This window comes from Megalobrama amblycephala, linkage group LG4 (assembly GCF_018812025.1).
Source record: "Megalobrama amblycephala isolate DHTTF-2021 linkage group LG4, ASM1881202v1, whole genome shotgun sequence".
Taxonomy (NCBI): domain Eukaryota; kingdom Metazoa; phylum Chordata; class Actinopteri; order Cypriniformes; family Xenocyprididae; genus Megalobrama; species Megalobrama amblycephala.
The window spans coordinates 10,685,422-10,711,982 of record NC_063047.1 but is presented as its reverse complement, the minus strand read 5'-3'; the positions used below and the strand labels follow the sequence as shown (position 1 = coordinate 10,711,982).

At 35.3% G+C, this 26,561-nt stretch overlaps 1 protein-coding gene across 1 annotated transcript; it reads left to right on the top strand.

Moving 5' to 3' along the window:
* The first annotated feature begins 1,961 nt into the window (after window positions 1–1,961).
* On the top strand, window positions 1,962–26,484 carry LOC125266608 (globoside alpha-1,3-N-acetylgalactosaminyltransferase 1-like). The gene is made up of 7 exons (XM_048187426.1): window positions 1,962–2,557; window positions 13,574–13,609; window positions 18,410–18,436; window positions 19,425–19,472; window positions 20,744–20,773; window positions 20,878–21,015; window positions 25,656–26,484. Exons 1-7 carry the CDS (start codon window positions 2,424–2,426, stop codon window positions 26,344–26,346), a joined length of 1,104 nt encoding a protein of 367 aa, XP_048043383.1. The 5' UTR covers window positions 1,962–2,423; the 3' UTR covers window positions 26,347–26,484.
* The last annotated feature ends 77 nt before the right edge of the window (window positions 26,485–26,561 follow it).

Genomic DNA, 26,561 nt, shown 5'->3' with positions numbered 1-26,561 from the left:
GCGGAGCTAAAACGGGGGTCTGATGACGCACTTGGACCCCCGAGCATAGCCCCTCCCCTAACACTATATAACTGTCGATGACGCACCGAGCGTGGCACCTCCTCTAACTCTACAGCGGTTCACTCGCTCAATCTCGAGTGTCATTACAGTTATACAGCCCTTTGCACATTTAGCTAGTAATGCCTTCGTCACGCAAATGCATATTACATGGTTGTTTTAATATACAATATGCTTGGTCTCCTTATTTAAATTTCCTAAAACGATGATATGAAGGATTCTAAAGTGATCGTTCTACACCGGATAATTTTACAAACTTTCATCAGACAGCTGGGATTCACAGATAATCCACTGTTTTTGGTGAATGTGACTGAACAGACCTCGGCCCCCCTCCCGCCTCGGCCTTCCTACCGTCCCACCGATAACCGATGATATATGGGGCCGGACAGAGTCTCTCCCGCCCCGGCCTTCATCCTCCCGTCTCGCGGCGCCGTCATTTGTCGTCTCGACAACAGTCGGCAGTTCGTGCCCACCAATGAGTGTAAGTTGCTGAGTTTGCTTATGAAGGTAGTCCACAGTAACTCTACTAAAATTTGCAACCCTCTAAAAATGATTCTTTTTATATGCATCAGTATGTTTGATTGACTCATTAGACAAGTAAGTTGAGACGGCAGCTCACGCGAGTGGGTGTGGTTTCAGCGCCGACAGCGGACACGCCCCCAGCGTTTGAGAGCAGAGAGCGCTGCCTATTTTTTCGAGATTGATAACTTATTTCATTTACTTGCAGATTTTTTTAATCATTTAAATTTGGCTGGGTGGTTAATAACACATTTTTCTGCGGTGTGTGACAAACTCAGAACACATACTTTAAAATGACTTTACAGGGACTTTAACACAATCGGCGTCACTGTGATTGTGCATTGTTATATTGTGAGTGACGGGTAGATCAGATTGACCCTGCGTTCCATTCGGAAGGGCTCATCCCTATGCCCTAATCCCTTCAAAGGGTTTACCCTCCGGAGTGAGAGCTTCGAAGGGATGAAGGGTGTAGGGGTCAAAAAAACTCTTTTTGGAACGCACTTCTGCATCATCTTAACGAGACAATCAAGGAGCAGATTGTGCAAGTTGCGCCCTTTATTTAACGTTAGTTTATTTATTTATTTTAGGTTTATCGCATGTAGGCTATATTGTGTATTTTAAACATTTGAACGGACTGATAAAGGGAGCTGTAAAGTTTTTTAAAGTTTTTTGACCATAATAATGTACCAAATCTAACTCGTATAAATATTACAGTAGTACATAAAAATATTATACATACCTTTATAGTTAAAATCGAGCTCCAAGCCTCCTGTACCCATTCTGTGACGTCAAACTTCCCTGTGCAAAGGATCATGGGGGCCCGAAGTGTCCATCAGTTGTTCCCTTCGAAATCCTTCATTCCGAAGGGCCCTTTGAAGTGGCCAGTTTTGAGCACTTCGGTTTGGAACGACCCTTCAATATGGCGGCCATGATTATTTTCACTCCGAAGTGCCCTTTGGAGGGCGATATATCCCGTTTGGAACGCACCGTGAGTTTGAAAACTGCTTGCCGTCGCTTCTCTATCGTCATCGTGTTATACCCGCCAATAGCGAGCAAGGTGGATAAGCCAGTCTGTGATTGGTTCCCGCAAAAATGTAAGAGATGCAGCAGAATTGAATGTACGGGTTTCCAGACTGAGTTGCCGAGCGAAATCAAATCGCCGGCAGATCAGGCTGGGTTTACCCAGACTACCGCTGTTTAAGAATAGCGTGCACGCGCAATTATGTTGACTAGGTAAGCCTGGATCAAATTAGCGGGACTGCGTGAACTTCAATTATCTTTTATGAAACCGCTTCAGCCCCAACTCATTTGTTAGGCTCATTCAAGTCAGGTTTTGGAGATTAATCCTCGCTTTTCTTAGCGTCTTTTATGAAACAGCCGACGGGTCTTTGGTCGGACAAAGACTGGCTGTGAAGGGAGAAATTAGTGACTCAAACAAGATGATTAATGACGTGCTCCTGTACGTAATGAACTAATAATGAGGAGCCTGAGAACTGAACAAAGGAACACGTGACAAATGTACACGAACTGAAAGTTCATGGTGACTAAGAATTTATATAACTGTGATAATAATATTAGTAGGCCTTGGGTTTCAACGTGTCTGAAGCTCCAAACTATAGGCTACATTTTGCTACATTGTTTACACTGCTTAAATCTCTCACTGTAAACTGCTATGGTGGAGCCGTTGCTCAGCCTATACATCACATCTGCACTTTACTCGAGCACCTTCATTTCAGATGCATACTTTTTGATTCTGGAACCGGGCTTGAAAACGCATAGGCTGCATTTCAACCAACTGCAGTTAGTTTGACAATCTGTCATGTCAGCAACACACTCCTCCCATTTTCATGATCGATCTTGCTTGCTTCCTCTGTCGGACGCTCAGTTCTCAAGTGAACAAGGACCCTAAACCAGGAATAATGAAACTCCTTCAAAATGCTAATACATTTCTTCTCGTGGTGGCTGGAATCTCAATAACTGGGTATGTATTTACAATTGTTATTTGTTACCTTCAATGTTTGGCTCTTAAATTAATTTACAGCAACAAATACATAGCTAGTGAAACTGTCTGAGTTTAGGTGTAATTTTACTTTAGACTGATGGAGAAAAAACTCTTCACATGATAATTACAGCAGTGTTTGTGGAGTAAACTTCACATAAATGTGGATAATCCTGGATAAATCATCACTTTTCATCTTTTAAAATACATTAAATTATTCAAAACAATTACAAACTATTACACTTTTATTTATTTTGTTATACACAAAAGGGACCATCTGGCCATAACTGTATTAAATTAAATGGCTGTATAGATTTTTTTTAAACTATATGCACACAAAGGGCAAATCCTGGCTGAAATCTCCAGATCCACCCAGAAACCCCAGCCATCAATTTTATGTCTAAAAGATGTCTAATAGCCATCAAAACACAGCCTTTGTCTAGGCTAAACCGAGGCAAAATTTGGGCCGTCATTGAAAATCGAATAGACGTCTAACCATAACCCAAGAGTAGACTGGTCAATTAAAATGCTATTGAACGACTACATATTTATGTCTGATAGACCGTGAACATGGGTCTAGTCTTAAACATGGCTGAATTTGTGCTGTCAGTAAAAATCTAATAGACATCTAACCATAACCCAAGAGTAGTCATCAAATATACAGCTAATGAATGACTATCTATGTAATAGACAACAAAATAATGACTAAATGATTCTTTTCACTTAAATATAACCGGTTCTCATAAATGACAATCCATCCAAACAAATTAAATGTTTTATTACAAAAAGAACTCAAGATAATACAAAATGTTAAATTTACATTTATTCATTTGGCAGATACTTTTATCCAAAGCTTACAAGTGAGTCATCATGAAGAGGCAAATAGACACAGGAAATGCTCACAATACAAGTTTCAGACATTACTCAGAGTATTATAAGCTAGAGAGGGATTAAAGTGAAAGGATAGGTAATAAAAGGATATGTTTTAAAAATAAAAAATAAAAAAAAATAATGAAAGTTAAATTATACAAATACAATACAATTAAACTTTTTATTTATTTTTTTTTTTTTAAATGGAATATTTTACAACTTAACAAAATAAAACATTAACAAAAAAAGTTAAATAAAAGGTTAACAATGTTGTTTGGTTTATAAAACAACCTGATTAATTGCTGGTTCCATAAATTCCATGTTTTATGTAAAGCACTTTGAATTGCCTTGCTGTTTAAATGTGCTACAAAATAAACTATCCTTGCCAAATCAAAACTCATATTTTCATATCATAATGATCAAAAGATATATGTGGCTTTCCTAACAAATAATAATAGGTTGCACAGGTTTCATCATGTTTACCCCCTTGTATTTAGATAATTAGAGAGTTTTAGGGCTAAAGGAAACACTACAGTACATGTGCATGTTAATCTAACCACAACATGGCTTACTCTGAGTCTGAACTGATAGCCGCTAAAATGTCATGGTTCCTACACATAATGAACACATCAAAATGAAAAACACAGATATTACAAGACGAAAAGCAGGAAATAAATAAACTTTTGCTTTATACTAACACAAATAACACAAATGATCGCCTTGAACGTACTTCTGGTTTCCGCATTCTTCAAAACGCTTACGCTGTATGTCCTACACATAGGTCCTACGCCTTTCCTATTGTACGGAACGAACACGGCGCCAGTTTAGTTTTTTTCTGCAAGTAGAATAGGGACGGCGTAGGACATTCAGCGTAAGCGTTTTGAAGAATGCGGAAACCGGAAGTACGTTCAAGGCTATATTTTGTGTTTATAAAGCATATACAGTTGTATTTTTTTTTTTCAAAAATGACCGATCGTTTCGCTAGATAAGACCCTTATTCCTCGTCTGGTATCATTTAAAGCCCTTTGAAGCTGCACTGAAATTGTAATTTTGACCTTCAACCGTTTGGAGTCCATTGAAGTCCACTATAAGGAGAATAATCCTGGAATGTTTTCATAAAAAACCTTAATTTCTTTTCGACTGAAGAAAGAAAGACATGAACATCTTGGATGACATGGGGGTGAGTACATTTATCAGGAAAAGTTTATTTAAAAGTGGACTAACACTTTAAAATTTAAGAGTCATATATATATATATATATATATATATATATATATATATATATATATATATATATATATATATATATATATATATATATATATATATATATATAAAATAAGTAATATATTAAGATGTTAGAGTATAAAGAATGTTAGGGATTGACAGCAGCTGTCACAGGGTGGTGACTGTGGTTGCTTTGCCTAATATCTCATTTTGTGCTTTTGTTGAGTAAATGGGACAGACAAAGAATAAATTGAGAGGGCGTTGTCAAGCACTGTCCTGACTAAATTCACAATGCAGCATGGCTTTGAGTCTTCTTGTTTTGGTAAAATGGTTACCGCATAAGAAGTATAAAATTCAGCATGAATAGAAATTGTGATCGTTTTCATATTCATATGGGTTCTCAAAAAGAAAAAAAATAGGTTGTAACTTTTCCGTGTGTGTGTGTGTGTGTGTGTGTGTGTGTGTGTGTGTGTGTGTGTGTGTGTGTGTTGCCATTTTCACATGCAAACATACTGGGATATTGTTATGTAAAGCAAATGACTTGGGTGAGAGTGTTGAATGACAAGGTGCCCATCCCCTCTGAGGATTTACATACACCAGGACAAAATTAAAAAATGAAATGTCCACGTTTACATGCAATGTCTGTCATAAAGAACAGAATGAAGTCGTCAAGTCAAATTTTATTTATATAGCACAAATTTAACACAACTATAGTTGATCCAAAGTGCTTTACAGTAAATCAGGGGCCGTATTCACAAAATATTTTATCTTACCACTAAGAGTTCTCCTAAATAGCAGTAAAAGTTCTTAGCTAAGAGTTTTCTCTTAAAACCTATTCACAAAGCTGCTGAGACAACCTTTTACTAAGGAACAGACTGAAGTCTTAAGCTAAGAGTAAGGGCGGGGTTGACCTCGTTGCTATTGGAGTATACACACAGTGATTGGCTGATGGGGGAGGAGTCAGCAATTTAATCATAGAAATATTGTAGAATGAGGTGTCATGTTTCCAAATTAAAATAAAGGTTTTAAAATACAAATGTTGCAGTATTCAAATAAATATTTTTTGTTAATAAAAATGTTGCCATAGTCAAAATAAAATGTTGCCATATTGTTGCCATAAAGGTTTTAAAATGTAGGCTAAGTGTCACTAATTAAACTAGTATAAAGTATACAGTTAATTGTCCACCTCTTGGATGTCTTCATCTCAAGGGAATGCAGAATTCAAGTGACACATTTTTTTTTATATATATATATATATATATATATATATATATATATATATATATATATATATATATATATATATATATATATATATATATATATATATATGTATATGTATATGTATATATGTGTATATATATATATATATATATATATATATATATATATAAAATTTGTTTTATTTTTTTACTCTATTCAATTATTTGTAAGTGTGAATTCATGAAAACCATTGCCACAGATAATCAGACAATATTTATTTATTTGTTAAAGTTTTTTTTTTTTTTTTTTTTTTTAGGCGTCTCATCGTAGATTCAAATCTATAAATCAAAATGTATTGCATTTATGAAGTAAAAGTCCAGCACCCAAGGCTCTATCGCTATTGCCTCAATGGTGTACAGTGTCTTTAGGTGGATTAGGACTGTTTGTGATTTGGTCTTAGTGACTTAGGAGTCCTCTTGACTACTCCTAATGTTTCACAGATTTAAGAGCTAGTTTTAGCGCTAAAATGCTTTGTGAAATACTCTTAGAGCAAAAATTTAGGACTCCTAAAATTAGGACTGACACGCCCATTATTTTTAAGAGTTTCTCCTAAATCGGCAAGTTAGGAGCTACTTTTAGCCTTAGGATGTTTTGTGAATACGGCCCCAGAAGTTAAAATAGACAAGGAAGGGGAGAGAAGATAAGAGAGTATATTTTACTCTTTGATCATTTGTAAATGTGAACTAGTGAAAACGACTGCCACAGGTAATCGGACAGTATTAATTTATTAAAGGTTTTTTTTTTGGTGCATTCTATTGTAGACTCAAATCTATAAATCAAAATATATATTGCATTTATAAAGAAAAAGTTCAGCACCTAAGGCTCTGTTGCTCTTGCCTCATGGTGTACAGTGTCTTTAGGTGGATTAGGATTGTTTGTGATTTAGTCTTAGTCACTTAGGAGTCCTCTTGAGTACTCCTAACGTTTCACAGGCTTAGGAGCTAGTTTTAGCGCTAAAATGCTTTGTAAAATACTCTTAGAGCAAAAATTTAGGACTCCTAAAATTAGGACTGACACGCCCATTATTTTTAGTTTCTCCTAAATCGGCAAGTTAGGAGCTACTTTTAGCCTTAAGATGTTTTGTGAATACGGCCCCTGGTATCAGTCTCAGACAGGTTTGTTGAGTAGTTTGCCAGGGGCCGTTAAAAGTAGCTCCTAACTTGCCGATTTAGGAGAAACTCTTAAAAATAATGGGCGTGTCAGTCCTAATTTTAGGAGTCCTAAATTTTTGCTCTAAGAGTATTTCACCTGTGAAACGTTAGGAGTAGTCAAGAGGACTCCTAAGTGACTAAGACCAAATCACAAACAGTCCTAATCCATTCAAAGACACTGTACAGCATTGAGGCAATAGCGATAGAGCCTTGGGTGCTGAACCTTTTCTTCATAATTGCAATACATTTTGATTTATAGATTTGAATCTACGATAAGGGACCAAAAACCAAAAATTAATCTTTAACAAATAAATTCTATATATTTCCCCAGCCAAGAGTGAGGGATGGGTTGGCGGAGGGATGCAGAAAACTGTCGAAGTAACCATAGGCGAGTCGCCTCTCTTCTGTGTATATATTCCTCCTCTCGAGCTGATTTGAAAGACTGTTCAAATGAGTTTCTCCCAAACTTTGTTTATAAAACGTAATTTGTCACCTGAATTCTGCATTCTGTTGAGATGCAGACATCCAAGAGGCAGTCCACAATTAACTGTATATACTAGTTTAATTAGTGACACTTAGTCTACATTTAAAACCTTTATGGCAACAATATGGCAACATTTTTATTTTGATTATGGCAACATTTTTATGAAAAAATATTTATTTGAAAAGGGCAACATTTGTATTTAAAACCTTTATTTTAATATGGAAACATGACACCGCATTCTACAATATGTCTATGATTAAATCGCTGACTCCTCCCCCATCAGCCAATCACTGTGTGTATACTCCATAGCAACGAGGTCAACCCCACCCTTACTCTTAGCTTAAGACTTCAGTCTATTCCTTAGTAAAAGTTTGTCTCAGCAGCTTTGTGAATAGGTTTTAAGAGAAAACTCTTAGCTTAAAAACTTTTACTGCTATTTAGGAGAAGTCTTAGTGGTAAGATAAAATGTTTTGTGAATACGGCCCCAGGTCTTCTTGGGTAAATAAAAAAACCCACTTAAAGGATTAGTTCACTTCTAAATGAAAATGTCCTGATAATTTACTCTCCCCCATGTCATCCAGGATGTTAATGTCTTTCTTTCTTCAGTCAAAAAGAAATTAAGGTTTTTGAGGAAAACATTCCAGGATTTTTCTCCATATAGTGGACTTCAGTGGGGGTCAAAGGGTTAAAGGTCCAAACTACAGTTTCAGTGCAGCTTCAAAGGGCTCTATACAATCCCAGGTGAGGAATAAGGGTCTTATCCAGGGAAATGATAGGTCATTTTCTTAAAAAAACAAAAAAAACAAATTACATACTCTTTTTTTTTTTTTTTTTTTAACCACAAATGCTCAACAACTTGCACTAGCTCTGCGATGTACCACACATCATCACGTTACAGAGGTCATGTGTGACGTAGGTGGAAGTACTGATCCAGTGTCTACAAAGCAAATGTGCAAAGATTAAGCCAAATGGCCTTTACAAAAAAAAAAGGACGATTTTGAAGTTGGGGGAGAAAATTTGGTGTTTTTCGCCCTACCGCGGTACTTCAGCCAACGTCACGCGTGACCTTTCAACGTAATATGTGGCGCATCGCAGAGCAGTCGGTGCAGGACAAGCATTTGTGGAAAGCATTTTTTGTTGTTTTTTTTTAAATGACCAATTGTTTTGCTAGATAAGACCCTTTTTCCTCATCTGGGATTGTATAGAGCCCTTTGAAGCTGCACTGAAACTGTAGTTTGGTCCTTCCACCCCGTGAACCCCACTGAAGCCCACTATATGGAGAAGAATCCTGGAATGTTTCCCTTAAAAACCTTAATTTCTTTTTGACTGAAGAAAGAAAGACATGAACATCCTGGATGACATGGGGGTGTGTAAATTATCAGGAAGTTTTCATTTAGAAGTGAACCAATCCTTTAAGTAGGTTTTTCTATTTGCCTAAAAACTTTGCATACTACTCAACAAACCTGTCTGAGACTATAAAGACGTAAGAAATAAAACAAACACTTTTTTTCCTCACTAAAATTTGAATGTTTATAAATGTTTATCATTTATAAATTTGTCTTTTGAATAATAATAATAATAATAATAATAATTTGGAAAATGGTGTATACTGAATTTTTACAAAAAAAGAAAAATACTATAGACAAGCTTTTTATAATCTTTTTGTAAACAAAATGGTCAGCTCCTGTATTTCAGGTTTTTGGTCTGCTTGGAAAACATTGCAGAGACTTTTTGACTTTGAAATTCACAAGTTCACAAGTTAAATGGTAACACTTTACAATAAGGTTCTTTAGTTAAACATTAATGTATTAACAAACATGAACGAGCAATACATTTGTTACTGTATTTACTAATCTTCGTTAACGTTAGTTAATGAAAATACAGTTCATTTGTTCATGTTAGTTCACAGTGCATTAACTAATGTTAACAAATTTTAAGAATATATTAGGAAATGTTAAAATTAACAAATTAATAAATGCTGTATAAGTGCAGTTCATTATTAGTTCATGTTAACTAATGTTAACAACGGAACCTTATTGTAAAGTGTTACCTATATAATTTTATTAATAATAATGTTCCACAAATGTTGTGATGTGGCCTGGTTGCATTTTTGATCTGTTTCAAAAATATTTAATTCACATGTACAGCTTATTTTAATACCTAAATAAAACATCCCACAATGTTTTTGAGGCATTTAGTAGCTAGTAAACTAAATATCTTTGATCAGTTGTGTGTGTTTTGTATCCTTTGTATTTTACTATATTACATGTCTCTTTGGATTATTTGATTCTGATTAGTCCATCGCTATATTCTGAGGTCAAATATTTTTGTATATAGCCAGAGAAACTTTTTTTTTTTTCTTTTGTCTCTGGCAACCAATCTTCTGTTAGTTTACTGTCTCATATGAAAGTGAATGCTTGATTAAAACATCTGCTAAATTATTAAATGTTAATGTCAATATTTAAAGTCCATTTATTTGGCTGTGTGCAATAATCAGGATAGCGCCTAACATGTAGTGTCGCTTAACCCATTTTGTTTAATTGACATATTTCTTGGTACAGTGATGTTTATTTTCAGTTTGTTTTAAATTTATCTATATTTTATTTGCTTATAAGAATATTTATGTTAATTTTTCAACCATATAAAGTATTTTGGTGGTTTAAATATGATGATTGGGGTTATTATTTATTTCTGCACTGCTCATAGTACATTGTTGCAATGGTGTGCTAAATATTCTTACTGGGAGGTGTGTACGTGTGTGGATATTTTCATCCATACAATAAGAGCCCGCACACCCAAATCTTAATGTTCAATTCAACTAGAATTAGTTATCAAGCAACTCTGAGAGGTGTGTGGGATTATTTTCCTAATTGAATCTGTTCAATGAAATGTTTAATTATAAATTACACTTTTAAACACAAGCAATTTAAAGCCTTTTAATGCTTGTCATTTCTGTCACTTTGTTGTAAAAAGGAACAAGGATAATTAGGCTTGGAGGTTGTGATGTCACAAAATTACATCGGCCTGTATTTCATGAATAATTTATGCACTTGTCTTTTACTGATCTTGTGCAGCTTTGCTATGTTTTATGTGCTCTAAATGAACTTGTGTCAGTTCCAGGATTTTCTAGGTCATGGATTTAATGCAATAGATGAGCTAATAATTGCCAAGTATGATTTGCTGGTCTAATAGAAACCTTTTGGCTAAAAGTGTGAAGGCTTTCTAATCTGCCTTTATTTTTTTTTATTTTATTATTATTTTTTTTTAATCAACAAATTTTGTCCTTGTACGAAATTCAAATTGTTACATTCTGAGATGTATTGTGTTTTGCTGGTCCTCTCTCTCTCTCTCTCTTTCTCTCTCTCTCTCTCTCTCTCTCTCTCTCGTCCTTTCTTTCATAGGATTGGATTCTACCAAAGTGATCTCTGGATCTGGGGTGAGTTTCCCGAAAGCATCGTTGGTGAACCATGGTCGTAAGTCCCATTGAACTCTATTGGTAACGACGGAACTTGCGACCATAGTTCGCTTTGGGAAACGCACCCCTGATTGGTGCTAATGGGACCAGGGAGCAGCAATAAAAGGATCTGGAAGAGGGAGCTCTGCTCAATTTGTGATTTTCTGTTGTTTAATTGCACATGTGCTATTGTGTGTTTGCTGCAGCTTGTTGTTGCTGTTAGCTTGCCTGTTGGTCTGTTGTGTGCAGTGTTATTTTTGGGGTTGAGTTGATAAGTTGTTGTCAATCTCATTTTTCCCTTTTGTATATTTTGTAAAATATTGTAAATATCTTTTCCTCACCAGGGAGCTGTAGTGAGTGCCTTTTTCTTTTGTAAATACTGTTTTCTCCTGTTTTTCATTAGATAGGGAGTTAGGGTAGGGAATTTAGGTTTTTCTGTTTGTGGTGTGGTAGAGTTTGTTGTTGTTCTGGCCTTTGCTCACCCCGGAGGGCTGTTTCATAAAAGATGCTAAGAAAAGCGAGGATTAAACTCCAAAACCTGACTTGAATTAACCTAACAAATGAATTTGGGCTAAAACGGTTTCATAAAAGGTAATTGAAGTTCACGCAGTCCGCTAATTCGATCCAGGTTCACCTAGTCAAGATAATTTCGCGTGCACGGTTTTCTTAAGCAGCCCTAGAGGTCGATCATGGATCAAATCGATCCACCATAGGAAACAGCATACATTTTGTGCTATTTTATGCGTTTGAGACATGGTGTTTTCCTTAGTGCATAACTTACTTTTCACAAGTTTATTCTCCATCTGTAAATGTTAGAAAGTAATGCAAATATTTCCATTTTGAGGCTAAACTTCACATTGAACGAGCGCTGCTGCGCGCATGCGCGCTAAACAGACGGAATGCAATAGAAGCGGAATGCAATATATATATATATATATATATATATATATATATATATATATATATATATATATATATATATATATATATATATATATATATATATATATATATATAATATATGTATGTATGTATGTGTGTGTTAATAAAGTCAAATAATTGTATGTGAGAGAGTCAGTTGTAATATCATTGCGTTCCTATTGGTCAGTGTTAGAGAAGCGCAGCTTAGCCTGACAGTTAGCCTGCTCCAGACCAGGGGTGCGTTTCTCAAAGCGAACTATGGTCGTAAGTTCCGTCGTTACCAATAGAGTTCAGTGGGACTTACGACCATAGTTCACCAACGATGCTTTCGGGAAATGCACCCCAGGCTAGTTTCCCAGCATAAGTTGCCAGAGTAACTGAGTTTGAACTCATTTAAGTTTGTTTTATGAAACAGAATTCACTGACAAGTCTGACTAAGTAAAATAAGCCTGGCTTGTTTTCTAATCTTGTTTTATGAAACAGCCCTCTGAAGTTGTACTTTCACTTGTGGTTTTGTAAATAAGTGTACAAAGGATCTTTGATTTCATTTGCTGTTTGTTGCGGCCTCACCCTAGGCGGTGTTGTATCAATATCAAGAGTGGGCTTTCAAGCTTTTCTTGCAGTCTGTATTGTTTGCAGAACCTGTTTTGGTGTGGACGTCTTTGGGGGATCAGCTATTTTATTCTGATCATTGGTTGTTGGACTGTCAAGGGTAATTTAATTGGAGTATTTCTCCTGTATTATCTGGTCAGTTCACCTCCCAAAGTAAATGAGGACTGAACTGTTAAAAAACAATGCGATCAAATGCCTTTTTTGTGGTGTTGCTTGGCATCTTACTGAGTGGGTATGTAATTACTTTGAAATATGGTGTTTGGGTCTTAAATTATTTGCCCAGTTGAGAGGCAATTTTCATATAATAGACTGGAAGTGTGTGAGAAAATGTACTTTATTATTTGTAATCTAAACACTATGGCATTTGTGATCCTAACTTTTCTTCTTTTTCATCTTTTTTTGCTTTACTACTCTAAGAATTCTCCTTTTAAAATGTCTTTCTCTCTAAACAGGGATCATATGTTGTCAGGGATGAGCTCATAGAGCACTGCACACTTCAACAATGAGATGTTTTCCAGCATGCTGAAACATTAGACAGATGGTTTTATTGTGTAAAAAAACACCTTGTTTCAGTATGGCCCTGATCCTATTGCAACAGGTGCTGAAACAGTTTCACAGCAATCTTGGAATTATTTGGAAGTGAAGTAGAGAATGTGAAGTAATTATTGCAAAATGCACTTATTACATTACAAGCTTGTCAGTTATATTCCTGTCACTACTGTTCATATTTTATCACTTTAAGTTTGCCCATTAGTTGATTTGTATAGAGTCACATTAGAAGTAATGATTACGCCACAGTAGCTCCTGAAATTTCACTCAACAGTCTTTCTGTTGGTCCACTGGGCATTTAGGAATAGATTCAACCCTTATAAACTTTTCTAAACAATTATGCATGTTTGTTACCTGTAACAGGATTCTGTGTATCTGTGTATTAAATTTGATGGGTAATTCAAACGAGCAAAGATATGATCTGCTTCACTTTATCATTGACAATCTCTTATTGTGTTTCCTTACAGACTCATTTATTTGGGCTACACCACCACCTCACTCAGGTGAGTTTTTCTACTGTGTGCATTAACTACACCCATCAAAACAGTCTTGAGCAAATATATCTAAAACATAACCAGGTAATAATTAGGGCTGGGTATCGTTCAAAAATTTTCGATACCGATACCTGAACGATACCTTTTTCGATACCTTTTTCGATACCAATTTTATAAAATCTGTTTTAACAAGATTACATTACCTCAAAAAAATCTTTGGTTTTATATTTTAACTTTGTTGACTTTTTTTACAGACTCAAAAACTTATCTCCTGAGCCACTGCAAGGAAAAAAGCACAAATTAACCAAATTTAACCTACACAATAAATCAGTGCAAATAGTTTTAATAAAGTTTAGTTTTCAATGCAAAAATTCAGTATGTGAGGCTCACTGCAGATCTTTTTAAATCACTTAGCAATTGTTGTTGTTCTTCAAAAAATTAATTATTATTAACAATATATATAGAAAATTTTGTACATTTTTAATGATAAATTCATTAATTTGGTGCACTTTGAGAGTTCAAAATAAAGAGCTCCAACCCATGTTCATTGTGCAATTTGAACAAAGATAAAGTCTGTGCATCCACCTGCCAACTGTCCAATGATATTCTCTGAACTTATCACACAGGCTGCTTAAAGGATTAGTTCACTTTTTAATAAACTTTTCCTTTTCCTGACTTTTCTCCTGATTTACTCACCCCCATGTCATCCAAGATGTCCATGTCTTTCTTTATTCGAAAAGAAATTAAAGTTTATGATGAAAACATTCCAGGATTATTCTCCTTATAGTGGACTTGAATGGGCAAAATTAGCCAAAAAAGCCAAATAGTTGAGGGTCAAAATTAGTTTCACTGCAGCTTCAAATTGTTCAAAACAATCCCAGATGAGAGATAAGGGTCTTATCTAGTGAAACCATTGCTCATTTTCTGAAAAAAAAAAATTGAAAATTATATAAGTTTTAACCAGAAATGCTCATCTTGAACTAGCTCTTCTTCTTCTTCTTCTTCTTCTTCTTCTTCTTCTTTATAGAGGGTATGCATCGACGTCACTTTCCCGCCGAAAGCGCGCACCCTCAGCTGGACTGAGTGGCAAAAGAAGCTGCTGCGTGACTGGATTTAATAGAGGAAACTGCGAAAACGCGAGTAAAACTGACGAATTACACTAAAGGTTGGAATTGAATGTGTTCCTTACAACTTGTCAAATAAACCTAATCCATGGATATTGACATGCAGCCAGGAGTCGTGTTTCCTGACATTTATATGTGCCTGATTTCGACGGCGGGGAGACACATAAAGCAAATCTGCCTGTGAATATTTTCTATAACTACAATATAGGTAGGTTTAAATCCGCGTAATCACTTATATCAATTTTATATCGTCATATTGTCCAGCCTTAAAACATATATAGTTTTATAGTATAGTTTTTGTCAGTGTTGTTTATTTAAAAACACCCAATTATGCAGAATATTTAATTGATGAGTTGTCAACATAATATATAACAATACAATATATACGGTATGATTTTACCTCAAAATCCAACAATTTGACACAAAATGATTACTGCAAATCCATGTTTATCTGCTGAAGTCAAGTTGTTTCTGTGAATTACAGTGATCCATTTGCTTCTTTTTTCTGTAGCTTTCGGCGGTCTTTAAATATATACCTCAGGGTTTGTGTCAAAGCTATTTGTACAGTCAATCACAAAGCTCTTTCCCGTTTTGGATGTTTTGTGTGTTTTTCGGGACATTCACGCTGAAAACCAATGCTGCCGCTCAGTCTTTTGCCACTCAGTGGACGTGACCGCAGTCGTAACTGTCGACGGTGACGTCACGTGCATACTAGGGCTGTGCTCAGAATATCGATACAACGATACATCGTCATGAACTCCTGACGATGCGCGTATCGATACAGCAGCTGCCGTATCGAGTCTGTCTTGCATTTAAATCTAGCCAATCACGTGATGTCAATTGACGCTAGCAAGCAATGCAAGCAGACATTCACGTTTCTCTGAGCTTTCATTCGTAAATAATCAGCTGTTTTATCGCGAATGTGAACAGGAAATGCGCTCTCGAACGGAGAAACACGCGATCTCCAAGTCATCGATCAAAGCGTGCTAACGTTTTAGGACAGGTCGATGGTATATAAATCATGCCCGAACGTTAGCGTTTGTCAATCAAGCCAAACCGTCCATTTAGAAACCGAGAAATTTGGAGGCCGATCTCTCAGGTTGACGCGCGAGCTGGCTTGACTTAAGTTTTCGTGAGGATATAGTTTATGGACTGTTTTGATTTCGGTAATTACATCTAGAAAGGTAAAAGCAGTGATGACATATATAATAGAGATATCTGAAAGTGAAACGAAAGTGATATTGGCCTCGTCCAGTGGGGAGGACGCACGAGAGGAGACCTGCGCATTTAATTGGTATGTGTATACTGTAATACTGCATTTACAATGCTTATAAGTGGCGTGCACTTTGATCGTGAAAGTGAAAGTGCCCTTTGCGGTCACATCGCATCATTTAAATCTTGTTAACATTAGTTAATGCACTGTAAACCAACATGAACAAACAATCAACAACTGTATTTTTTAATAACTAACATTAACAAAGATGAACTAATACAGTATGTATTGCTCATGGTTAGTTCATGTTAATACATTATCTGATGTTTAATAAATGAACCTTATTGTTAAGTGTGTATTGTAAACTCATGTAGCCCATATTTTGTAGACCACGTTAATAAAAAAAATGTTGTTCTAGAACATATTTTGAGTTGATATCCAAAAAAAAATCATTTTTACAGATGGAAAAAAAAAACAGGCAGTATAGACATTATTATAATATTATAGCCAATATAATTAACCAACTTAGTTTTCTAACAGTCAACTTACTGTTGCAAGTGAAATTAGTCATTGAGCTTTGTTGATATGCTTCAGTGTCACTATAATTGTCAATTCAGTTACTGAGGGAGTGACTTTAAAAGCAAGCTTTTAAAAGAAGCTTTTTTGTGACAATTTTTTTATATTTAATTTAAATCATTGGTTTTTTTTAATGACAAAAACAAAATAGTTTTTCAGTTATCACGACTGTTATAACACTGGTTATTCAATAAACACATATTACTGTTACTAAACTCTGCTCAAAATAAATTTAAATTCTAAATTGAACCATATCGTGATACGTATCGTATCGTGGCTTTAGTATCGTGATGCGTATCGTATCGTGACATTGTTGGTGATACACAGCCCTAGTGCATACCCTCTATTTGAATTCCAGCAGTGTAGACACTGCTAAGCGTATTACTGCCCTCCACAGGCCAAAGTTTGAACTAATTTTTATATGCAATATGCTAGTTCAATAGTATATAACAATTAGTTCAAACTTTGGCCTGTGGAGGGCAGTAATACACTTAGCAGTGTCTACACTGCTGGAATTCAAATAGAGAAGAAGAGCACTAGTTCAAGATGAGCATTTAAGGTTAAAACTTAAATAATTTTCAAATTTCAATCATTTTCATTTTTTTCAGAAAATGAGCGCTGGTTTCACTAGATAAGACCCTTATTTCTCATCTGGGATCGTGTTGAACAATTTGAAGCAGCAGTGAAACTAATTTTGATTCAAGTCTACTACAAGGAGAATAATCCTGGAATGTTTTCATCAAAAACTTTCATTTCTTTTCGACTGAAGAAAGAAAGACATGGACATCTTGGATGACATGGAGGTGAGTAAATTATCAGGAAAAGTTTATTTAAAAGTGGACTAATCCTTTAATAAATTAACATTTCTTTAAAATTATAGTTCTCATTTGGCTTAATTGCATTTCCTTAACAGCCTAAAAACAGGCATTACTCCCTTAAACATTAAATTGTCACTGTTTCCTTACATCATTGCTGGATATTTAATTATATAATTTGTTAGTTAAGCTTGTGTATATTTTTAGTTAAAGCTGTTAAGTTATAAAGCAATATGTGTTTTCTATAATGACCACTAGGAGGTGCTCTAGACACACGTTTTCCTTGATTTTTCTCTGAAGAGAAATGGGCTACGTTCAGTTCAAAGCGAAAGTAAAAGAGTTACGCACGTTGGTTGCGTCTTACCGTGAAATGAGAGTACCGTATCTTTATTAAAATCAACACATTAATGATTCATCTCTCATCCACCCGGAATGTTATTTTTTTTTTTTATTACTTGGCCCGACCCGCGGATTATCCGCAGTATCAGGAGGATGCTGATACCCCTTTTCCAGCAGAATTGTTCGCGTTCTGGAGCCAGAGCCAGAGCCTGTGCTCGTGCAGGCGAACTAGAGCCTGTCATGAACCGGTCGCTTGTTTCCATAGACTTCAGGAACGAACACTGATGTAACGCTGCTATGTGTTGTACCTGCCCATAACTAGTCTAAAAAACATTGCGCGTTGAGCTGTTTCTGCAGGCAGTGCGACATTTCTGTTTTCTGTTCACAGTAGCCTATCTGCGGTGAACCGGCTGCTCACATAAACAGCCGTTTCTCACCCGTCCATTCGGAGATAAACTGAAAACGAAACCGTTGATTCACTCGCCCTCTCGCACATAGGGTCTCTCTCGCGCGCATAGTTTTATGTATTTAGATATAAATAACAATGTAGTGCAACTGGTCCGTGGAAACAGCAGTGTTGAATTAAGTAATTCAGCCAAATCCTCATGTGAGATGAGTTGCATTTCAGCTTCACAGTAGAAAAAAAACAACAACAACAAAAAAAAACAGAAAATTAGGAATATTCCCTTATTCCTGATTTATTGTAGACTGTATTGTGACCATGCAGTATTATCTGTTTCAGATATAAAGAACAAGGACACTGCCTTAAGTAAGTAGCCTACTGTCACTGTCCATGCACTCACTAAAACACATGCTCAAAACATACACTTACACATGCATTCACAGAAGCACCATGGCTAAGTGACTATGTAATGTTTTTTTTTTTTTTTTTTTTTTTTTTTTTTTTGGAAGTACAATCAGCTTTCTCATTTTATATTTTAATTATTATTAAATCTTTTTTTCTGAATTTAGTACTATAGTTTCTAGTTATCCCGTTTTTAATATCAGCTATACATTCCAACAGTTTTTTTTTTTTTGTCAGCCTAAAAAAAATATAGAGCTCAGTTATCAGCATAACAGTGAAAAGTATCTCCCAAAGGTTGCATGTACAAGCAACAGTCCTAGTACTGAGCCTAGCAGTTCTCCATACCAAACTTGCAATCAGTATTTGAGCGAGTCACATTTTAATGCAGGCTAGGCAAAGAGGAAGAGAGAAAAGGTGGAAAAATCATAGGTTATCCTATTTTAAGTGGACCTAATGGCATTAAGACACTTCATCTTTAAAAATTGTTCACAAACAGTATCCATCCAATGTAGCAACAAATGTTTTTTTGAAATGGTACAAAATAAAAAGGCTAACATGAAATAGAAAATTATATTTTAATAGTAAATCTCTATAGTATTGGACATTGGTAACCTGCATTCTTTCCTGGTCCAAGATTGAAGACATAACTTACTTTTAACTTTCTTTTTTTTTTTTTTTAACGGAAATCATGCTTGCCTTGGGATTTAAAAATATACTTATGTCTAATGTTGCATTTACTTATGTCTTTTATATTCCTCAGACTTAAACCCAAGTAAAGTTTCTTTTGTAATATTTATAAAAATAATAAATGCATTATTGCTATTGCTAATGATTCGTACTGTGCAATAAGCCAGCACACGCATGCATCCACATGCTAATAAAAACAAACAACCACAACAGAAGTTATATTAAAGAACTTAAGTATTCACTGATTGTATATCATATTTCTTAGAACAACAAAAGAGCACCAGGAAAACTCTAAGTTGCATTTGCCGCAAGGGTGAGTACAACACTTCCTTCAACAGTTTTAATTTAATTTATTGATGCGTGTTGAGTTGTTTGAAACACAATTTTATTCAGAGCCCAGGAAATGCAATCCACTCAACCCACACATTTCTGTATTTTATGTAATGGCAGTCATTGAGCTTTATTTTGCAGAGGTTTTATTTATATGCAGCTTCCTTAAAATAGAGCTTTAAGAGAGCAACAACAATTAAAGATTACAAAGGAACTACAGCCCGCAAACAAAAGTACAAATGGTATGGGAGTTGGAGAGGACATGTTAAGATTGGAGGAAGTCACTGATCTAGATTGTCTTAACCCAATTTGTATATTGAATAGGACAAGGAAGGGAATCTGTTTTAATTGTTTCTAAATTGTTTTACCTTTTTACTAAAATTCTTGCAGTTTTGACTTTTTTCTGAATTTAGTGCTAGTACTATGCTACATAAAGTCATATAAAACATATTACTGTTACTTACAGAGCCTAGCAGTAATTCAACAGATGACTGAAAACATCTGTTTATTTTACTATTTAACTGCAATAAATTTTGTCCTATTTCTTACACATATACATATACATACATATATATATATATATATATATATATATATATATATATATATATATATATATATATATATATATATATATATATATATATATATATTTATTTTTTTTATTTTATTTTTTATTTTTTATTTTTATCTTAAAAATGTTCATACATTCAGTTACAAAGGTTTTTATGTTGGTGGAACACTGAGTAATGACCTTTTTGGAATAACAGTTTGAGTAACAGACCACTATGCTATTTCTGCAATATAAAGATAGAGAAGAAAAGTAAATGGTATTATATGCAACTCAGAAAGAGTGGCTACAGAGGACTCAAGTGTGTGGGAGGGTGTGAAGAGAACGAGTAACAATGAGGTACTGAAGGGCAAAACTGTAAAGAGCTTTGAAAGTTATCATTAGATTTTTTTTTTCTGTTGAATGCAAAAGTTGACAGGGGAACTGGTAGAGTTTTGGTGTAATGCGCTACTGAGTTTTAACAATAATGAAGTCATTTAAGAGCTTGAGATGTTAAGATCCATGTTCAGCCCACAGTAAGACACATGACATCCACCTACTTTTCAAAAGTCTGTTGTAAGTCAAAACACAATAATGAAGAATAACAAGCATGAGTGTGTGTAGGAGACCAACAATGTGAGTGTAGGAGATAATTACAAGACTTCACAACTCTTCACAATTTATTTATTTATTTTATTGTACAGGCTTTCATACCACCAGCCCTCTCTAGTGGGGTAAGAACATAAACTTCTTTTTATAAGTTTTTTTCTTTTATACTATTATGATTTGCATTTCATGTATGTGTATGTTCATATGTATATGAATTTATTTAAAACAGCCCAGATGGCAAAGTTGTTCCCTTAACACCATGGTTAGCCCCAGTTGTATGGGAAGGAACATTTGATCCCATGTTGATTGATTCGATCTACAAACAACAAAACATCACCATAGCAACTACAGTCTTCGCTCTTGGAAAGTGAGTTCATATCTCTCCTATCTTTGATCTTCACTGACTTTAAATTTGAACAATATTAAATAAACATGAATGACCTGATGGTTACATTAAGTAACCAGAGATGTTTGTCTGTCATTTGGCCAAAATTTCACGTTATAAAAAGCTAATTTATTACAGGGCCGGGTCTAGGGGGGGCTAGGGGGGGCATTGCCCCCCCAGAATTTCCTTGTGCCCCCCCAAAAATGAATAAGCCTACATAAACATTAAAAACGTCTTATCTATTGAATAAGGATCGGCCACTTTAATCACAGAAAAAAAAGTGAATATTATGCTTATAATGATATTTAATCTCACAAAAATGGACTTAAAATCCAAAAACATGCAAACTGGGAAGTAACGAACATTAATCAGAAAACACGTCGAAAACAAGTGTACACCTAATCTTCAAGCAAGTAGCCTAAAAAAAATATCACAATGAGGATCACATCTGCATCAGCCGAACATATTTTCTGCATGCTGAGATAGCTGTCAGCGAACATTTCCTCAGTAATTTCGTTAACAATGAATAGTTTGAACATTATATCCAGGGGCGGCGCTAGGGGTGGGCTAAGGGGGCTGGAACCCCAAATGTTTTTCCAAAAGCCCTGAATCTTTCAGGTTTGAGGTTTCTGTGCTGCGTGTTTTAAAGAGAAGTGTGCATCCGAAAATACAATGTAGACTGAGACTCTATATCACAACTAAAAAGATGTTTGAGCCCTCTTTCATGACCAGGTACAAGTCAATGCTGTTTCTTTGTTCCATTTGCACTCTGTACATGGGTTGAAGCTCTCAGTTTTGAGCTTCCAAAGTGCACCAGACTGATGCATTTAACCTTAAAATACACAAAAATTTCTTACCGGGGGGGCATGCCCCCGGACCCCCCTAGATGATGATATATAATGTACATTTTATGAACTTTAACCAAGAATACTACAAAAAACGCTCCTTTCATGTCAGTAAATTAAAATGTCATTGGACAAATATAGATTTCGGTTAAGCCCTGAATGTTTACAATGTCTGGCTCCGCCCCTTATTATGTCCATAAATAATTCACATGGCCTACATAGCCAGTACAAATTAGGCTATAGCCTATAATTTGTTAGCCACAAGACGATTCTTGATGAATCAAAAAAACAAAAAGTTAGCTATGAATATTAGCCTAGAAAATGCTGCCCTACCAAAATTTGTGATTGCCCCCCCAGTCCAGCAAGCCTAGTACCGGGCCTGATTTATTAGCTAATTTAAGGGAAAATTAACCCTTAAAATGGCAAGACCATAAAGAGACATCAGAAAAAATATTTATTGCTATTTTCCATCTTGTTAGAACACAAATAATACAACTTGATCATTTTATTTTATTTTATTAATAATATAATTTTTATTATTATTTTATTATTAAATATAATTTTTATTTTAATGTTTGTGTCCCCCAGGATATGCTGCCACTTTGGGGGTATAAATTTATTGAAAACTAAATTCTTGTTTGGCAATGCCTTTTACAACATTTTAAACTATTTTAAAACATTTTATTCTCTAACAACATACAATAAACATCCTTTAACATATTCTGATAAACAATAAGTGATAAACAATATTTATGAATAAATTTATAATGCAAACTAAGTTAATTCAACACAGTTAAATTTCATACTGGCCCTTAAAAGGGCAAGACCAAAAAGAGAAATCAGAAAATTAATTTATTGCTATTTTCATCTAATTAGGACATAACAAAATTTAATGTTTATTTATTTATTTTTTTAAAAACATGACTTTTATTTTTTATTGTAATTTTTGTATCTCCAGGATACGTTGCCCCTTTGGGGGTATAAATTAATTAAAAAAAGAAGGCTTGTTTGGCAATACAAATTAAAACATTTATTCTCTCATAACCTAAGCTAAACATTCTTTGTAATGCCTATTTATGAATATATTAGCCTACTTGTTGTACACAATCTGGTTCATGCCTTCTGCCCTGATTGATAGTTCATACTTTTGTATCAAGTAAAGTCTTTTTTGCCCATATTTTTTTTATGTAACAAATTAAAACTTTTTTATTTATTTATTTTTTTATTTTTTTTCATGTTAATGTAAATGTCAAATATAAAAGAACAGGCTCTGGGTTATCATTGATTTGCAGAAAAATTGCATATATGAGCTATAAAAGCCAGATGTATAAATAGATGCTCAAAAAAAAAACCATGCATATATACAAGTTTGCATGTATTTAAGTATCATATTTCATACACACACACAATTTTATGGCTTTTTATATAATTTTATATAATAATCATCATATAATAATCATACATATGTGATACACCTTACAACAAAGAAAAATGGCTAAATATAAGAATTTACTTATATAGCCATGTTATCTTCGTAAGCACAGACTGTTTTTTAGTTCAATACATTTATTTAAAGCTGCAGTCCGCAACTTTTTTTGGTTAAAAATGATCCAAAATCAACTTTTGAAGAAGTACATAACCAGCCAGTGTTCAAAACTATCTATTTATCTTGTCTCGATTCACAACAGTAAGCTTGTAATAATGTTTTATAATAAGAGCGACATGGCGGATTTCCGCGGGAAATTCAAGCATGCAGCAGTTCCTCTGTGCGTCATTACGTCACGTCCGTAAACAAAGGAAGGAGTCCCATCGAGAGGCTAGTCAGTTATATCATGTGAGGAAGCTGCCAGTAGCGGCACATTTATAGCCTTTTCTCAAAGCAGCTGAAATAATTAAACTAATAATTTTGATTGCGGATTGTAATCCAGAAAGGTCCAAATGACAATCATCAGTGACAACTGGAGATTCAGCCGTAGACAAAAAGCGTGGAGTGGATACAGAAATTGAAATCTACAGGTAACGCTAATACACATTAAATACACAGTCACGCATTGTTAACAATAACAATTTGAGAACAATATAACAGTAATAATAATTTACACGGTTTGGTGTGATCAGAGCTAAGCGATCGTTAGATTTAATCATCATTGGCAGTGCAATATATTGTAGGCCTAATGCTTTTTTCCTCAGTTGGTCAAAACAAAAGTGGCAGACATGTTACTTACTTGTTCAGATGATATTTTCCAGTGAAAATTCTTATATTGGTCATACTTTCTAGAATCTGTGATTCTGAAGTTCATTATCCACACCGGTGCGGTGACTGACAGCAAACATTAGATTCATCCGCGCTGACAAGCTGTGCTGAGGCACAACGCACGTACAGATAACTGTTCCGCATATGACTGCATTGGCATGTTTCAAACAGAGATGGCGACAAAGAGGAAAAACTGCAGACAGCAGCTTTAAATATTTATTGTCAAACTAACAATTCTTGTTCACAGTAATTAAAGCTGATTAAATATTAAAAGGATTAGTTGGTGATATGCACCAAGATTGTACTATAATGATAACAAAGAGAAACAATGTTGAAGTCAACAATTTTTTTTCTAGCTGATGAAAGATAAAAACATTGACAGCCAATCAGAATCACCCTGGCTTTAAAGAGCTCAAGCAAGTGGCACAACTGCAGCATGCACACAATAAACAGAACTTTGACGTCCATTGGTGTGGACATTAATGTATTATCATTATCTTTGCAGTTATCATTCTTAATGTGAATAGAGCTTAAACTGCCATTAACTAAATGAAGAAAGAGGTATCCCCGCTAGAAATTTTATGTTCCCAGAACATTCTCAGAACGTCCCCACTGGTGTTAAGGACGTTGTCTAGTAACATTGCCAGAACGTTCAGAGACGGTCACGATGTGGAGTTCTTTTAAGGGTTGGGGGATGTTATTTGGTGGACCTTCAGGGAACATTCAGGACGTTCTGGGAATGTTTAGGGGACTATTACTATAGGATGCTCTGTTAACTTCCCAAATGTCCTCTTTGTAATGTTCTCGCACGACCATAAAATAAACAAAACGGAACGTCCCCCTAAACTCATATCAGGAACATTATTAAATGACCAACAGAGGACCGTGTGGGAACGTTCTGTTAATGTCCCAAATGTCCTCTTTGTAACGTTCTTTTTTTTTTTTTGACCATAAAATAACCAAAAGAGAACGTTCCCCTAAAGTCATATAAGGAACCATGAACTGCAGCACTTTCATTACCAAAAGAGGATGTTTTAGGAACATCCCGAATGTTCTGTAAAGGTTCTGAATTTTCGTCACCTTTTAGAGAATTTTTAGGGAACGTTGCGCAAGGTCACGAGAACGTCGCCTTATACGTGGATATGGCACGCTGCTGCTTATCATCCTTTTCTATGGCGACTCCTGGATTCTGCGCTCAACTTACTTCCAGGTTCCAGCCATGTATCAATGGAGAGTTCAGGGTTTATGTGATCATACTTTACACTGCTTTCTTGAATACCCTTGTGTCCGAGTTCACCGTGACATTACACCAGGCAGGTGTGTTAGAGCGAAACTCTGCAGGAAAGTGGTCCTCTGGGAGTAGGATTGGACACCCTTCATCTGGTGTTTTGTAGGGTTTTAAATTTAGAGTATTTTGGAGTTCATCTTATGGTCTTCAATAAATTGCCAAAGGGAAAAGAAATTAAAATATTTTGCCAGTTTATTACTTTAAATTTTTGTCTCTCTCCCTCTCTGTTTTTCAGGTACACACAGTTTCTTAAAGATTTCCTGGAGTCTGCAGAGCAGAATTACTTTGTTGGATTTCGTGTGCATTATTATGTCTTCACTGATCAACCAGAACAGGTTCCTGCAGTGAAGCTGGGTGCTGAACATAATCTGACGGTGTTGAAAGTCGCTAGTTCTAACAGATGGCAGGAGATCACTTTGAGCAGGATGGAAAAACTGCAGAAACTGATTGAGACTCGATTAGTCAATGATGCCGACTATGTTTTCAGCCTTGATGTGGATACAAAGTTCTACGGTCGCTGGGGGGTGGAGACTTTGGGTCGTCTTGTTGGTGTGATACATCCTGGTTATTATCGAACATCTCGTGAACAATACCCATATGAGCGCAGGCCAGAGTCTCAGGCGTTTATTTCTTATGGTGAGGGTGATTATTATTATGGTGGGGCTGTTATTGGTGGCTTAGTAAAAGACGTATATGAAGTTGCTAAAACCTGCCGGGAGAAGCTGGACATTGATGCATCTAAATCCATTGAGGCAGCATGGCAGGAGGAGTCTCATTTGAACAAGTACTTCCTTTATAACAAACCCAGCAAGGTGCTCTCACCCGAATATCTGTGGCAAGACTTCAAACCTCACACAAACGAGGTCAAAATCATTCGCTTCTCTCAAGTTATTAAAAACTATGCTGCTGTTCGTCCAAACCCATAACAGATGTTAACTGAAACGTGCAAAATCAAAACCTGCCAAATATTTTTCCATCAGCTAGACAACATTTGCACTATGAAATGTATAACGTTGCAGTAAAATGTTATAATAACCATCAAATGCTGGTTAAAACTCAGTTATCAGCACTTGCATATAAGACAAAGAAAGGCATTTTGCATCTATATCTGTGATTCAACAGCATATGAACAAACAACATT

Bases quoted from the DNA above. Each gene is read 5' to 3' on its own strand.
- LOC125266608 (XM_048187426.1), top strand. From the start codon at position 2,424: ATGATCGATCTTGCTTGCTTCCTCTGTCGGACGCTCAGTTCTCAAGTG. The intron at 2,558-13,573 runs GTATGTATTTAC...GTTTCCTTACAG, and splicing joins GCTGGAATCTCAATAACTGG to ACTCATTTATTTGGGCTACA. The intron at 21,016-25,655 runs GTGAGTTCATAT...TCTGTTTTTCAG, and splicing joins ACAGTCTTCGCTCTTGGAAA to GTACACACAGTTTCTTAAAG.